This window comes from Cricetulus griseus, chromosome 2, assembly GCF_003668045.3.
Source record: "Cricetulus griseus strain 17A/GY chromosome 2, alternate assembly CriGri-PICRH-1.0, whole genome shotgun sequence".
NCBI classification, from domain to species: Eukaryota; Metazoa; Chordata; class Mammalia; order Rodentia; family Cricetidae; genus Cricetulus; species Cricetulus griseus.
In genome coordinates this window covers 264,661,738-264,676,877 of record NC_048595.1, presented here as the reverse complement: position 1 = coordinate 264,676,877, position 15,140 = coordinate 264,661,738, and the positions used below count along the sequence as shown (strand labels likewise).

Sequence of the window (15,140 nt, the reverse complement as noted above, 5' to 3'; positions counted from 1 at the left end):
AGCTTGCTGTTAAAATATAACTCTCCGGAGTACTGTGTTAAGTATTAAAAGGGGATAGATAGAGCAGACTTGGGCAGAACTTGCCTCTTGTCCTTGAGATGACACCCATCAAGGATGAGCTTTCCTCAGCACTCCCAAAGAACACCTATGGATAGAATTCGTGAGAGCTGGGAGAATGTCTTAGCATGGTGAAGTATTCCCCAGCTGGCTCTTATGGGGCCTCTGACTCTTGGGGAAATACTTATTTTACAAATACATTTCAGTGCTTTGTTTTCTAATTACAAATTTGGAATTTGACAGCTATAAGTTGTTTAACATCAACTCATATGGTATCTTTGGTTTGTTTTGAGAGGGGCACACTCACCCTTACTCCCATCAAGCATTTGTTCCCAGGGCACTTCAGGAACTGAGGTACTGCCATTTCTGTGTAAACAAAGCAAGATGCCACACACACTTATTTAATGAGATGCTCTCAGGGTACCACGGCAAGGGATTTATAAAGAAAAGGCTATATAGATGAAGAGTGACTCTTAGGCTGGTATAATCTAGACAGAGCTTGAAGTGATAATCATCCCACTTGAGCTAACATAATGGTGCAGAACGAGCTTTAGAGTAAGAACAAGGAAGAAGAACGCTGACAGCTCCTTTGCAGATGCTCAAGTGGCTGCTGCTTACTGTAGCGCAGAGGGCAGCCTGGGGGTGGGGCGGCTCACACTGGCAACAGCATGGAGAAAACCCTCACTCCTGGCACCAGGGTGGGACCAAAGCAGACAACTGCTCTATTTCTCACACAGGAGAAGGAAGACAGCAAGCAAGCTCTTTATTCCTCAAAGTTTGTCAGAGAAGCTGCTATGTATAATGCAGCTGTATACTCCCGGTAATTAAGGAAAACAAACGCTCTTTGCAAACTCATTATAGATTTAAAGTTCCTTAAGTTTCCATCAGGTTTCCACAGAAACAAAGAGTTTGAGACAATAGTGGAGAATGCACACCATCGAATAAGTGGATTTTAATTGTTCCTGTCTAGAAAATTATCCGGATAACCAGCCGCATCAAAGACTATTAAACTTTTTAATTGCTCAGGTAGAAAGACGGAGAATGTCATCATTATCTATCAGAAGAATCCGCTGTAGATAATGCTACTTGAATAACATACTCAAGGATACTAGTAACTGAAGTGCCATTTAGTACTCAGAAGTAATCATGTGCTTTAATTATTCATAGGGCACAATGCATGAATTCACAACACCAATTATTGTTTCAGAAAGTATCATATGCTGTGGCTTACTTACACAGGAGGATGAGCTAATGCAAAATAAAAGCATAAGTATTTGCAATTGCCATGGTGTCCTGTGTATGCAAGTTAGTTATACATTCCTGTGGTCAAAGGGAAATGTGATTTACAGAAATCTTATAGGATTTAATATATACCTCACTCAAGTTATAATTAAGTTTCTAGAAGTCATATATATAAACACACACACACACACACACACACACACACACACACACACACACGTATATGGACAAAGTTTTACCTAACCCAGGCTGGCCTCAAACCTATTACATGTGGAAGGATGACCTTGAACTCCTGATCTAGACTCTAGCCCTTACTTCCTAAATGCTGAGATTACTAACCTGTGCTGCCATGCACAGCTGGAAGAAGTCTTGCTGACAGTGTTTGTGTTTATGACATATACTTTGTTCCTTTGTGCTAGGGACTGAAGCCACTAAGACAGAACTGATCCTCTGAGCCTTCTAGTCTCATACAATGGACGGGACAGCAAACTTGAGAAGATTTGTAACCTCTCAGGTTTTTCAGTGCAGGCACACACTACTGAATGTCAGTATGGGCTCTGAGAAATGCTTAGTTAAGGAGTTTTGTGAAGTGAACACCTTAGAATGTGCTCACAAAAACATAGGCCCTTGAGGAGAATCTATTGTCGCTGAGCTACAAACCTGCATGGTGCATCACTGCTGAGTGCAGGGCGTGTGTGTGAGATGCTACAATAGAGGGGTTTTTAGTTCCTTTATAGTTTTATGGACCCCTATTGAACGTGTCCCACCATAGACCAAAATCACCACCACATGGTGTGTATTGTGTTTGCATTCACGCTGGATATTTCAAACATTGATGTTAGGGAATATGCAAGGGACTAAAGAGCTGAGAATGAAAGATAAACAAAGAATCTTTTATTCAGAATTAGTAAGCCCAGGAATGAGAGTTTCTATTTGTACCAGAAACTTTGGGCTGGGTAGAGAGGTAATTCATTGGCAAAGTGTTACCTCGTGTGCACAGGCCCTGGGCCCAGCATTGCATGAACCAGGCTGCTGTGCACTCTTGTAACCCCAGCATACAAGATGGAGACAGATGATCCTAAGTTCAGCTTCAACTATATAGTGAGTTTGAGCCCAGCATGGGCTACAGGAGAGCCTGTTTCAAAGCAGAAAACAAAAGAAATAAAGGAAAACATTGGGACATCTCATACTTTGAATAATGATGGACACAACACATACACCTCTGCAGGTGAAGAAGCCTAAGAAATAAATGTTAGGATAGACTAACAGATGATGCCAGAATCTCAGAGAATTAAGGAATCAACGCTTGTTCTTGCTCACATCCTGTCCTTTATGGACTGTGACTGTGTTTTAAGTCCTCAAAGTCTTTTCTATTCAGCCAGAAAATGAGTAAAGGATTGTGGGTCCTGTATGCTTCTGGGCCAGACTTTGTGGTCATAGCATTTCTCTATTATGCTGGCCTGAACTTGACCACACCACCAGACCTGTGTCCAAGACAGGCCAGGGAGCCTGGTTAATGAATGTGTTCAGGAGAGGAAAGCATGGATCCTGCAGATCTTTTTAAATTGAGGTGAACTGAGCTTGCTTTTGGGTGCCTGCTTAGTTTAGTGGGACAGAAATGAGAGAACAGGGCTGTCAAGAGAGCTAGTTAACTGCCCCGTTTCTGATGGAGTGTGGAGCAACTTCACTTCGGAGTAATGATGCTTCAGCAGTGCAGCCGTGCCATGGGTTTCAGCCACTTTGAGCTGGGTACCAGAAAACACCATGCTGTGAACTTCAAGTATATTATTCTACAAGTTTTTTCTGCTATCAAATATTAGACACAAAAGTGACCAAATGGGGTGACAGGACAGTGAGTGAGAGCGGACAGGATGGTGAAACCTGGAACTCCAGAGAGTGGAGCTGAGACTGCTAGGAATGGATGAGTGTGAGAGTATAGTGTATGTGTGTGTCTGTGTGTCTGTTGTTACTGAAGATTCTTGCAGCCGTTTGAGCTCCAAATGAACATACAGAGACATATATTAGTTATGAAACTGTTGGCTGGTGACTAGGGCTTCTATTAGCTAGCTCTGTCTTAATTATTAATCCATAACTACTAATCTGTGTATTTCCACATGGTCTTAGTTTACTGGAGAATGCCAGACCTGTAACTCCTTTGCCTGCTACATCGAGAGTCTTCTGGAGGGCTCTCTTGACTACCTCTCCCAGACTTCTCCTCCTCTCCTGGTCCTGCCTATCTTACTGCCTCATTTGCCATCGGCCCAACAGTGTTTTATTCATCAACCGATAAGAGAAACATGCAAAAGGACATCCCCCATTGTGTGTGTGTGTGTGTGTGTGTGTGTGTGTGTGTGTGTGTGTATTCAGGGACATTTTAGGACAAAGAAAAACTGCATTTGGGAATTTTAGAAAAGACTTTAGGACTTTAAAAAGGATGTAGCCTTAAAAGAGACACCTCACCTAATTCAGAGGAAACAGAAAGAAAGGAAAAAAGAGACATCTCAATATTTTAATAATGATAACAACAACTAGTTGGAGTCTGAGCTTGGCAGTACACACCTGTAATCCAAGAGAATTACAAGTTCTGGGCCAGCCTGGGCTACGTGGAGAGCCCCCATCAGAAAAGGAAAAAATCCTAGTGGAAATTCGAGAACTGTAAAATGCAATGACCAAACCTTAACCAAATTAAGAACTTGGTAGAGGTAGGGCAGGCCAGGTGGCTCAGGGGAAGAGGCTTGTTTTAGTTAACTAAGGAGCTGACTTCAGTCGGAACCCTTGTGCTGGACTGTGAAGGCTGTCTGTGAACTCTTGGGGAGCCTGCCACGTGGTCTTACCCTCTGTTGTACCCCTTGAATGTAACTATTAACTCAAGTCAGACTTAATCTCATATCAAACTGTAAAGGAAAAAAAAGTTCACTTACACTTTCTTTTCTTTTTTTAATTTAAAAATAAAAGTTTTAATTAACATTGGAAATCTAAGAGACACTGGGTTCAAGAACTTTTAAAAACAGTACTTTTCCCCCCATTGCAGGACAGCTACTGTATGTTGTAGGACTGAACAACTGAGTGCCGAAAAATGGCCAACTCCTGGCTTTGACCATGACTTTAATTATAGGGGTAGACAAAAAGAATGAGATAGGCTCTTAAATAAAACAATGAAAATGCATTCATTATTTGAACAATGAATGTAGAGTTTGTTCAATTCATAATTATGCTAGCAAACATGACTGTTAAAATGATATATTTATATAGGTAATAATTTAGAAATTCCATTTTATAGTTTTCCTACTCTAAGGTGAAATAATGTATTTAATAATTTGGGAGTTGGGATATACTTTTCCTTTTAGATGTCCTTGAGAAAAACTTTGTATTGATTGATTAAGAAAACTTAACATTAACATGGGAAAGGAGAAAAGAAAATGAAAAATGAGAGAAAAAGGTGAAAATATGACCTAGATGGGGAGAGACATGAATGCCCATCAGAAAAATTGTCTCCACTTCTTAAGAACAGGGTGCTTTTCATACAAGTTCATGGGGACTGGGGACTTAAAGGGTAACAAAGAAGTAAAACTGATATTTCATTCTCCTACGCAAAGACAACCACTTTTGACATGTTGGTCTTAATCTTTGTGTCTTTGCCTATGTGTGCTAGGATACACAGTAAAGGCTTGCTTTAGAACAGAGAACGGGGCCAAGAGAGCTTGTGAATGTGTGACTGAGTGAGAGAGTGAGTGAGTGTGTAAGAGAGTGAGTGTGTGAGAGTATGTGATGAGTGAGTGTGTGACTGAGTGAGTGTGTGAGAGTGTATGAGTGTGTGACTGAGTGAGAGTGTATGTGACTGAGTGAGTGTGTGAGAGTGTGTGAGAGAGTGTGTGACTGAGTGAGAGAGTGTGTGACTGAGTGAGAGAGTGAGTGTGTGAGAGAGTGAATGTGTGAGTGTGTGAGAGAGTGAGTGTGTGAGTGAGTGTGACTAAGTGAGTGTGTGAGAGAATGAGTGTGTGACTGAGTGAGTGAGTATGTGAGAGAGTGTGTGAGTGTGTGACTGAGTGAGTGTGTGACTGAGTGTGTGACTGAGTGTGTAAGTGAGTGTGACTGAGTGAGTGTGTGACTGAGTGTGTGAGAGAGTGAATGTGTGAGAGAGTGAGTGTGTGAGTGTGTGACTGAGAGAGTGAGTGAGTGTGTGAGAGAGTGAGTGTGTGACTGAGTGAGCTAGCGAGTGAATGTGTGAGAGTGTGTGAATGTGTGACTGAGTGAGAGAGTGAGTGTGTGAGAGAGTGAATGTGTGAGTGAGTGTGTGAGTGAGTGTGTGACTGAGTGAGTGTGTGAGAGTGTGACTGAGTGAGTGTGTGAGAGTGTGACTGAGTGAGTGTGTGAGAGTGTGACTGAGTGAGCTAGCGAGTGAGTGTGTGAGAGAGTGAGTGTGTGAGAGTGAGTGTGTGACTGAGTGAGCTAGCGAGTGAGTGTGTGAGAGAGTGTGTGAATGTGTGACTGAGTGAGAGTGAATGTGTGAGTGTGAGTGAGTGTGTGAGAGTGAGTGTGTGAGTGTGTGAGAGAGTGAGTGTGTGAGTGAATGAGTAAGTGTGTGACTGAGTGTGTGAGAGAGTGAGTGAGTGTGTGTGTGTGACTGAGTGAGAGAGTGAGTGTGTGAGAGAGTGAATTGTGAGTGTGTGAGAGAGTGAATGTGTGAGTGTGAGTGAGTGTGTGAGAGTGAGTGTGTGAGTGAGTGTGTGAGAGAGTGAGTGTGTGAGTGAATGAGTAAGTGTGTGACTGAGTGTGTGAGAGAGTGAGTGAGTGTGTGTGTGTGACTGAGTGAGAGAGTGAGTGAGTGAGTGAGTGAGGGAGGGAGTGTGTGTATTTGTGTGTTTGTGTATTTTTGTGTGCTGCTACTTTGGAGACCAAAGATTTTAAAACAAAGAACCGGCCTGCTCCCCTGGTTGGGGTGATAAGGGTGCATTTTATCACTGTCTCTATCTCTTTATTGATTTATTTCATAAACATGAAGCGTTCCCTACATCCTATGTACTGAGTTAGGGCCAACACAGTGTGGGCCTGGGCTCGTCTCCCACTGGGTGTTGCTAATGATTTTAGCAAAGAAAGGAGGACAGGGTCTGACACAGGGCTGTTTGTCACCTGCATGTGACTTCATGGGCAGAGACTATGAGGGGAAAGAGCCAGGGGAGCAAGTCTCTTCTTGGTGGACAGTTGGGGCCAGCACAGCTGTTCACTCAGTCACTGAGGCTACCAGACCTCAGGATCTGAGGAAAGCCCTACTGACTTGTCCCTGAGCAATGGCTGTGCACTGGCTATGGCACACTAGGTAGCCCTCTGTCAGCCACCAGCATTTCCTGAGTACTTACTCTGCAGTCAAGATGTTACTCTTCCGGACAAGCCTGCTAGATAGAATCTCCTACACAGATGAGGAAACTGAGCTTCAGAGAGAGCTTGCTCAAGGTCACGTGACTACAAGAAACTGCCAACATCTCCAAATCCTCCATTGAAACTTACCACTTGTAATTAATAAGCACCCATGTAGCTCACTAGGTTCAGTCCTGAGTGTTCTCATGGGTGCTTCTTTGTAGACATTTGAACAACAAAGCCACTATGAAAAATACTTACCAGTAGAAAACCCACTTTGTTTCCTTTTTTTGTTTTTGAAACAGCCCTGGCTGTCCTGGAACTCATTCTGTAGACCAGGCTGGCCTTGAATTCACAGAGTACTGGGATTAAAGGCAAGTGCCACCATACCTGGCCAGTTTTCATGTTGTTTTGAAACAGTCTCCAGGATCCCAGGCTGACCTCAAGCTTACTTTGTAGTCCCAGATGACCTTGACTTGGTCCTGGTGAGCTCTATGGGTGTTTATTAAGTAGCAGTGATACTGGGTCACCATGCCTGCTTTTATGCAGTGCTGGGATGGAACTTGGGGCTTTTGCATGTGTGGCAATCACTCCACCCACTGAGTTCCACCCCAGCCCGGAAGTTCCCACTTTGTATTTTAAATTCATGGTATTGGAGCTTACTTCCTTCGGAAAAGTCTTCAGTAATTAGTGCATTTCATTTTGCTTTCTGGTGTTTCTAAACAAATTAAATCCTGCTCTCTATCTATAGCCTAGCATGGGCTTTTAATGTAGTAAAATAAAACAGAACATCGGCTTTCCCATTGTAACCATGGAGCCATTGTTGTGCCGCCATCAGCGCTGTCCTCTGTGTCCTTTCCCCGGCTGCTCACACTAAAGAGCAACTTCACATTCCCTGTGAGTGCTGTTTGTAAAAGAGAGAGATCCTATATCACACTTATTTTCTTGATGTGAGTGAGCACATAATTGTTTTCTTGATGTTTGGGAGGGGGACACTAGCTAATATCATGGCAAATGCAGAACCTACTGACAAAGGTGTGTAATTTGTGAAACAGCTGAGTGGGCACAATTCTGATTTCCCGTCGCCCTCAGTCCTCCAGTGCACTTCTGAAAATGCTTTCCCTGGGCGTGTGTTTGCGATGATAAAAATCACATCCATGCACAAAATGCCAGCCTAATTATAAGAACCAATGCCAAGCATGAGGTTTTACATTTTCTTTTTACATATGCTTTCTGATTTACGATGAGACAATTCTAACTTATTCTAAAGAGTAGCATAGCTTTGGAGCTATAGGGCTGTGAGTACCACTCTCTCTTATACTAAAACACCCTTTGTCCTTTCCTTGTACCTTGTGGCCACCCCCTAACCCCCAGTGGTGATTGCATGGTCTCCCAAGGTTCCTTGCCGTAATTCCAATGTCAGGCAAATGTACAAGGTTTCCTGTCTGAGTTAGGGTTTCTATTGCTGCAACACCATGACTAAAAAGCAAGTTGGGGAGGAAGGGGTTTATTCGGCTTATACTTCCAGGTTGCTGTTCCTCACCAAAGTCAGCTCAGGAACTCACACAGGGCAGGAACCTGGAAGCAGGAGCTGATGCAGAGTCCATGGAGGGGTGCTGCTTACTGGCTTGCTTCTCCTGGCTTGCTCAGCCCACCTTCTTATAGAACCCAGGACCATCAGCCCAGGGATGGCACCACCCGCCATGGGCTGGGCCCTCCCCCACTGAGTAAATGCCTTACAGCTGGATCTCATGGAGGCATTTCCTCAACTGAGGCTCCTCCCTCTCTGATGATCATAACTGTCTCAAGTTGACACACAAAACCAGTCAGTACACTTTCCTATGGTTTGGGGTGCAGGCAGGGGTAGAGCAAGTTAATTAGTTCCCATTGGGAATGACATGTCTCTACATACTCTGCTCACTTGGCCTCAGCCAAATCACTTAAGCTCAAAATAGTAATCATGAAAATGGCCAAGCCAGGTAGACTGATGCATACTTCATACTCTGGAGGCTGAGGCAGGAGAATTACTATGAGTTCCAAGGCAGCCTGAGCTAGATAGTGAGTTCCCAGCCAGCCTTGGCTACACTGACCCTTTTCTCAAAAGCAACAACAAAGCCAGGCATTGATGGCGCATGCCTTTAATCCCAGCCCTTGGGAGGCAGAGGTAGGCGGATCTCTGTGAGTTCGAGGCCAGCCTGGTCTACAGAGTGAGTTCCAGGGCAGCCAAGGCTACACAGAGAAACTCTGTCTCCAAAAATTTAAAAAAAAAAAAAAAAAAAGTGTTTTCGACTCTGAGGCGTGCCCCAGTCACTGTGCTACGTGTTTTTGCCCATAATTCTGTAAGGCAGAAATGAATGACCATTTTCCAGTTGGGACAGCTGAGGAACAGAAAGACCATACGATGTGCCTCAATGTCCAGTTAATGAGTAGGGGTCAAAGCAGGCACAGCCAGCTTTTCTCAACAGCAGGGGCCCTTGGGAGAGCATGGGGTTAGAGCGGAAACTCCCCACAGAAAGCCTGGAACCCCTCAGTGACTGAACAGTGTGGTGGTTCAGCCAGGGTTAGGCAAAGGCCTGGAGATGGTGACTCCAGCCACGGAAGGTTGAGGAACGGCAAGGGCTCCGTGTAGCCATTTATTATGTATGTGCTGAGTCTTTAACCCTACCCTCAACAACTGCACCATCGGGCCCAGCCACCCCAAAGTCACCATCTAAATCACTCTGTGGCAAGTTTTCAAGTCAGATGTGTCCAAAGAAAACCACAACCCCCTTTCTCTGTTTTAATTCTAGCCACTTGGAGCAAGTGACTATTTGGAACTATCAAAGAATTTTGATACAGTATTTGTACGAAACATTCCACAATTTTCACTTGCAAAGCGGACTCAAGCTCGGCGATTCATAACTCTCATTGATAACTTCTATGACTACAAGGTAAGGATGGATTCCATTTTCACAGGACCGTGAAGTCAGATGTCCTGGATCAGAATCCTGGCTGTTCCAATTCCTTTACTGCTGTGCCTCGGTTTCCCCGTCTGTAAATAGGGACCAACAGTATCTACCCCCAAATGGCTATTGTGAGGACCACACAGGTTGTTCCATGTAATGTGCTTAAAACCACATTTGGCCCACACTGAAGGCCGTGTACTTCCTATTAAAAACAGCAGCAGCTAGTGTCAGGCCCCATCAAAAGTCACTCTGCTGCTACGTTAATGTCCCATCATCCTACAAGTAGGGCTGTGTGTACCAGGCTGAACGCTCAGTGCGCATGTGCCATCTGAATGATGGGCGGGTGACCCTTTGCCTTGTTGAAATGTTCCTGCGGTCTCCCCACCCCCATCCCGGAATTAACTAGCCAGACACATCGTGCTGCTGTGTTTTTGATCCCTGTATCTTAGCAGGCAGTGCAGAGCCCCTGCCTGCCCACGGAAGGCAATATGGTTAAGGGGTGGTTATGGGTTAGACCTGGTGCCAGGCTGAAGCCTGGCTTGGCCTGTGAGCTTCGGCGACCTTCTCTAGAAGTGAAGGGTATTAATGATACTTGTGTATTTGTGAGGGTGAAGTGATTATAGGAAATACCCAGAGCCCAGTGTGGCAGACAGTGCGCTCACACTCACTCCACTCACAGTCTATGCCTCTAAGAAGAAGATGTCCACAGTAAAGATAGGGTAAGCTTTTTTTTTTAACTTCTGGAGAATTCCCTCCCTAGTCTTTGCACAGAATTAGAGTGGTAATTCAAAACTTGAGGGAACTTTTCAGGGAAGGAGGCATGTAAGAGAAGACAGGAGAGTTTACTGTTTCATTTACGAATTCCTGAGCAAGGTGTTAAGCCAAAAGTCTGCGGAAATTGAGACGCTGTGGTTGCCATCATGGAGCCTAGGGTCCAGGGTCTGACCAACTGAATCTCATGTCTGAGGAAACCGTGTTCAGTTACCAGTTCAGGTTGGCCACTGGGACACGGAAAAAGGACCGTGAGCCTTGAGGTCTAGGGACAGTTGAGAACAGTCCAGGGAAAGTCCTCTGTGGTCTACTTGCATCAGAGCCATCAGGGCCACTTAAAACCCGGATTCCAGAACCACCTTATCCCCACCCTAACAAATGAGGACAAAGCCAGTGTTCACAGGTTCCCCAGGTGCTGCTTAGAATGTCAGGGAATGGAGGACTGATCCCAGCACAGGGCAGGAGGGGTGGCCTGGGTTGGCGGAGAGGCAGCCCGGGATGGGGAGGGGTGCTAAGCATGAAAGGCAATCTGTGGGCTCCAGCCAGGCGGCCCAGGAAAGCTTGCTGAAGGCATGCAGCAAAGGCCACATGTGCAGGGCCTCAGGACAGTGGTCATTGACCTGATGGAGCTGAGGCTCCAGGCTCACTGATGCAAGGCTTGGCCCTGTCCTCGTGACAGGTCTCCACCCACCCAAGAGGCTGGAAGGTATCCCTGTTTTACAAGGCAAAGGCTTTGGGGGCGGGGGAGATAGTGGAAGTGCATTGGAGTACGTTTCAGCTGGGAAGACCCCTTTCCCTGGCAGTGTGAGGGAATGCCCAAACCACCTCCCCCATCCCAACATTTATTCTAACTAAACCACACAGTTCTATTTTTCCCTTTTAAAGTCTAGCCAGAATTATCTTATTTTGGTAATTGAGAGCATTAAGCAGATATCATTCTAGAATGTATTCATGAGGATTTGTGAAATAGGACATTTCCATTTAAGTTATTAAAAAAGTGTCATTTGTGATTGAAAGAATTTATTAAAATAAAATGGAAATGCTAGTTGTTTTAAAGTATCAATGTGTTTACTTGAATGATGACGTTTGAAAGGCTGACAACAAGTCTGAGTTCTTTAAACATCCAGAGAGGTATATTTTGGAGCTAGGCATGTTTATGCTTATAACCCTGGTTCATGGGAGGAAGAAGCAGCCTGAGCTACATCCCAAGATCTGCCTGGAAAAAAACAAAGGAAGAAAGAAAGAAAGAAAGAAAGAAAGAAAGAAAGAAAGAAAGAAAGAAAGAAAGGAAGGAAGGAAGGAAGACAAAGAACAAGTATGATTCGTTTCTGAATGAGTGGATATAAAATATATAAAAGGCATAAACTATTTTCAAGCTGTGGTCAAGTCTGCACACTCAAGACACTGAGATAATGAAAGGGCGTTGGTGGAAAGCTCTATGAAGAGTGCCCTGGCAGGCTGCTAAAGAAAAAGGTCTGGAGGGCCTGGAAAGATGACTCCATGGTTAAGAGAGCCTATGGCGCTGGGCGTTGGTGGTGCACGCCTTTAATCCCAGCACTCTGTGAGTTCGAGGCCAGTCTGGTCTCCAGAGCGAGTGCCAGGATAGGCTCCATAGGCTCCAAAGCTACACAGAGAAACCCTGTCTCAAAAAAAAAAAAAAAAAAAAATAGCGCCTATGGCTTTTCCAGAGAACCCAAACCCATGTTGGGCACTTACAACTGCCTCTAATTCCGGCTCCAGAGGGAAACGAAACCCTCTTCTGAACTCTGCAGGCACTCATGTACATACCCACATACAGAGATACATAATTGAAACGAAATCTTAGAAAGAGAAAAGGGTTTGGGTAGATCTTCTGGAACCATCACAACCCCAAAGGGTCCACCTCTTAGGAGTCTTGCTCTGGGAATTTCCCAGCGTATGTTTTGGAGGAGCTGATGACATCCAAACCATAGCAGTAAAGGCAAGAGCACTGGAGGGGGACCCAGGAATCTGAACTGAGGCTACCACAGGCCTGGCTTCCCTGTATGTAGCCCCTGCTGTTTGTGTCACAGCATGGTCTAATATGTGCAGAAATGTGTTGAAAAGTGCTATGAGGTTTTCAAACCATCGCCTAACTACAGACTACTAAGAAAAAACACAGACGTTTGAAAAGCAAAGACCCAAGCTCATTATGTGATGAGCAGGTAAAACTCTTGCCACCCTGTGTTCCTTTCTTGGTTCAGGTGCGCATAATTTGCTGTGCATCAACTCCTATCTCAAGCTTATTCTTGCATCAGCACCATGACAGTGAGTTGGAGCAAAGCAGGATACTGATGGACGACTTGGGGCTGAGCCAGGTAGGTGACAGTAACATAATGACATCCATTTCTTATGAAACAGTTTGGTTGTTTGCAGTTTGATACATGCTACCTTTTGCAGAAGGAGCTATTGAGTTAATACTTTCTAACCAACTCCATCTCCATATTGGCACATTTAGAGAGTCTAGTCTTAGAAGCTCTGTTGAGTGTGTAGAAACATTTTCACACAGCAGAAACAAGAGTCCTGTAGACTACATAGCAAGTCCCAGGTGAAAAAAAAAAAAAAATCCATAGCCACAGTACTGTTGGCTGTCAAAAAGCAATACCTAAGGTGGGCAATGGTGGGGCATGCCTTTAGTCCCAGCACTCGGGAGACAGAGGCAGGTGGATCTCTGAGTTCGAGACCAGCCTGGTCTACAAGAGCGAGTTCCAGGACAGCCTCCAAAGCCACAGAGAAATACTGTCTCGAAAAACAAACAAACAAACAAACAAAGAGCAACACCTATGTAGTCAATGCACCTGAGGAGCTAGTCAGTCAAGTTAGTTTCTCATCATAGGCATTAAAATTGTATGGAAGAGTCAGGCTTCAGACTTGAGGCCCAATATGGAGAAATCAGGGAAAGTGACCTCAGGGTCCTAAAGTCACAGTGACTTGGTGGGGAAGATGGACTTGGGGAAGATGGGTTTGGGGAAGATGGGTTTGGGGAAGATGGGCTTAGAAGTGTTCAATTTTTCTGTGAAAGAACTTAAGAGCAAACCCCTAAGGAGGGAAAGAAAAACCCTCATGACCACTAGCCCATGTTGGTTTCCTGCGTCCCAGAGTGTTGACTGGTTTCACTGCGGGAGGGGTCCCCAATATACCCTTCAGCAAGGGGACCAATATTTCCATAGCTAAGAACCAAAAGCAGCTCTAGTCTTTGCAAAGTTCTTCAGGCAGGCTGGGCCCATAGGACCTTTCAGCCATTCAGTCTGCAAAAGGCTCTTTTGGACCTGTCCCTGGGCCTTCCTACTTTACTAGAACTTGTGGGATTTCATTTTGGGGTTGTTGTTTTGAACTTGCAACCTTCCTGTCTTCACCTGTGGAGTTCTGTGATTGTAGGATAATTCACCATGTCTAACAAAACTATCATTTTTGCCATTAGCTACTTTTGGAGAGAGAGTTCTTTCCAGCTTGTTCTCATAGTTTGCAGAGAACCTCCTTCTGAGCAAAACCTTTTGGTTTCTGTTCCAGCTTTGATCTGATATTTTTCTTTCTTCTCTTTTCCTTCCTGGTTCTGTTGATTACCTATTAGTTTAGATCAGCTAACACTTTAGTCCATGTAAGAGATTGTATTGGGGCGGGGCGGGGGGAGGGGCGGAGGAAAAATATATTATCTAAGTAGAGAAGCCTGAAGGCATTTTCAGCCCGGATTTGGTCCACACGTCTTCCTTTTGAGTAACCAGTTTTCTCTGGGTTTGCTTGTTTTGTCTGCTTCCCCTCAGGACTCTGCAGGGCTCTCCATGTTCACTGGAGAGGAGGAAATCTTCGCATTTCAACGCACAATTTCCCGCCTCACAGAGATGCAAACTGAGCAGTACTGGATCGAAGGGGACAGAAGCCAGAAGTAAGGTCACTTTCACAAGAATAAAAACCAGCAACTGGTGAAGGCTGCGAGACGGCATTGTGAGACTTGACGAAATCATCTCTTCATCATTGATTATGAACTTTGTCCTCTAGACTCTGGTCATCTAAGGCATGTTTTGGCTGAAGTCTGGCCTTTGTAGATCCATGTTTTGTCCATTTATTTGGACTTATTCTATATCATAAAATGAAATCACCACTCCTGGAGATTACTATAAAAACTGACATGTTAGCACCTGACTGAATCTTGACCATACAAACGCACAGGGATTGCCTGGGCATCTCTAAGCTTTGGCTCCATAGTAGTCATACCTTAGAAATACACTTGCTGTAAGAAGCAGATGGAGTCCTACTTTGCAGTTTAAAACAAAGAAAACTTTCTGGACATATAAACTGAAGGGGAAAGCATTTTACATTGGCCTCTGTATTCAAATTGGTTGGTTATGAATTGCAGTCACTTCCAGGGCTTGAGGTTTCCTCAGTGCTACAGAGAATCTGAGTCTAACCCATAGATAGATGCAGGTTGGCCAGCAGTCCGTGATCACATGAGGATGTGGGTTACAAAACCATCAAGGAAGGAGCAAGTGGGAAATTCCAACAGTCAGGTCTCCCCTCTGCCAGCCAAGCAGGGCAGGTCCTAGAATGTGACTGTGGGAGCATGGAAGGAGGCAGAGCCACACCAGCAGCAGAGTGGACCCCACCACCAGAGGCACCCTACCCTGGTCACCCACACCGCTCTCACTGCAGTGTTCACTGCCTGCCCTTGATGCTGAGAATGCAAAGGGCTGGACCTCGTGGGAAACAGAAGAGAACTCTTGACAAAGCCCTAAATAAAAGCTGATTTCTTCTTCA

General features: G+C 44.8%; 1 protein-coding gene across 2 annotated transcripts in view; it reads left to right on the top strand.

Moving 5' to 3' along the window:
* Positions 1 to 15,140, top strand: part of Afg1l (AFG1 like ATPase) — a 141,871-nt gene extending 126,731 nt beyond the window's left edge. For both annotated transcript variants that reach the window (XM_027402231.2, XM_027402233.2), the window contains 3 exons: positions 9,444 to 9,584; positions 12,593 to 12,706; positions 14,150 to 15,140. In XM_027402231.2, the coding sequence (XP_027258032.1) occupies positions 9,444 to 9,584; positions 12,593 to 12,706; positions 14,150 to 14,275 (381 nt within the window). In that variant the 3' untranslated portion in view covers positions 14,276 to 15,140. The remainder of the gene's footprint in view (positions 1 to 9,443; positions 9,585 to 12,592; positions 12,707 to 14,149) is intronic.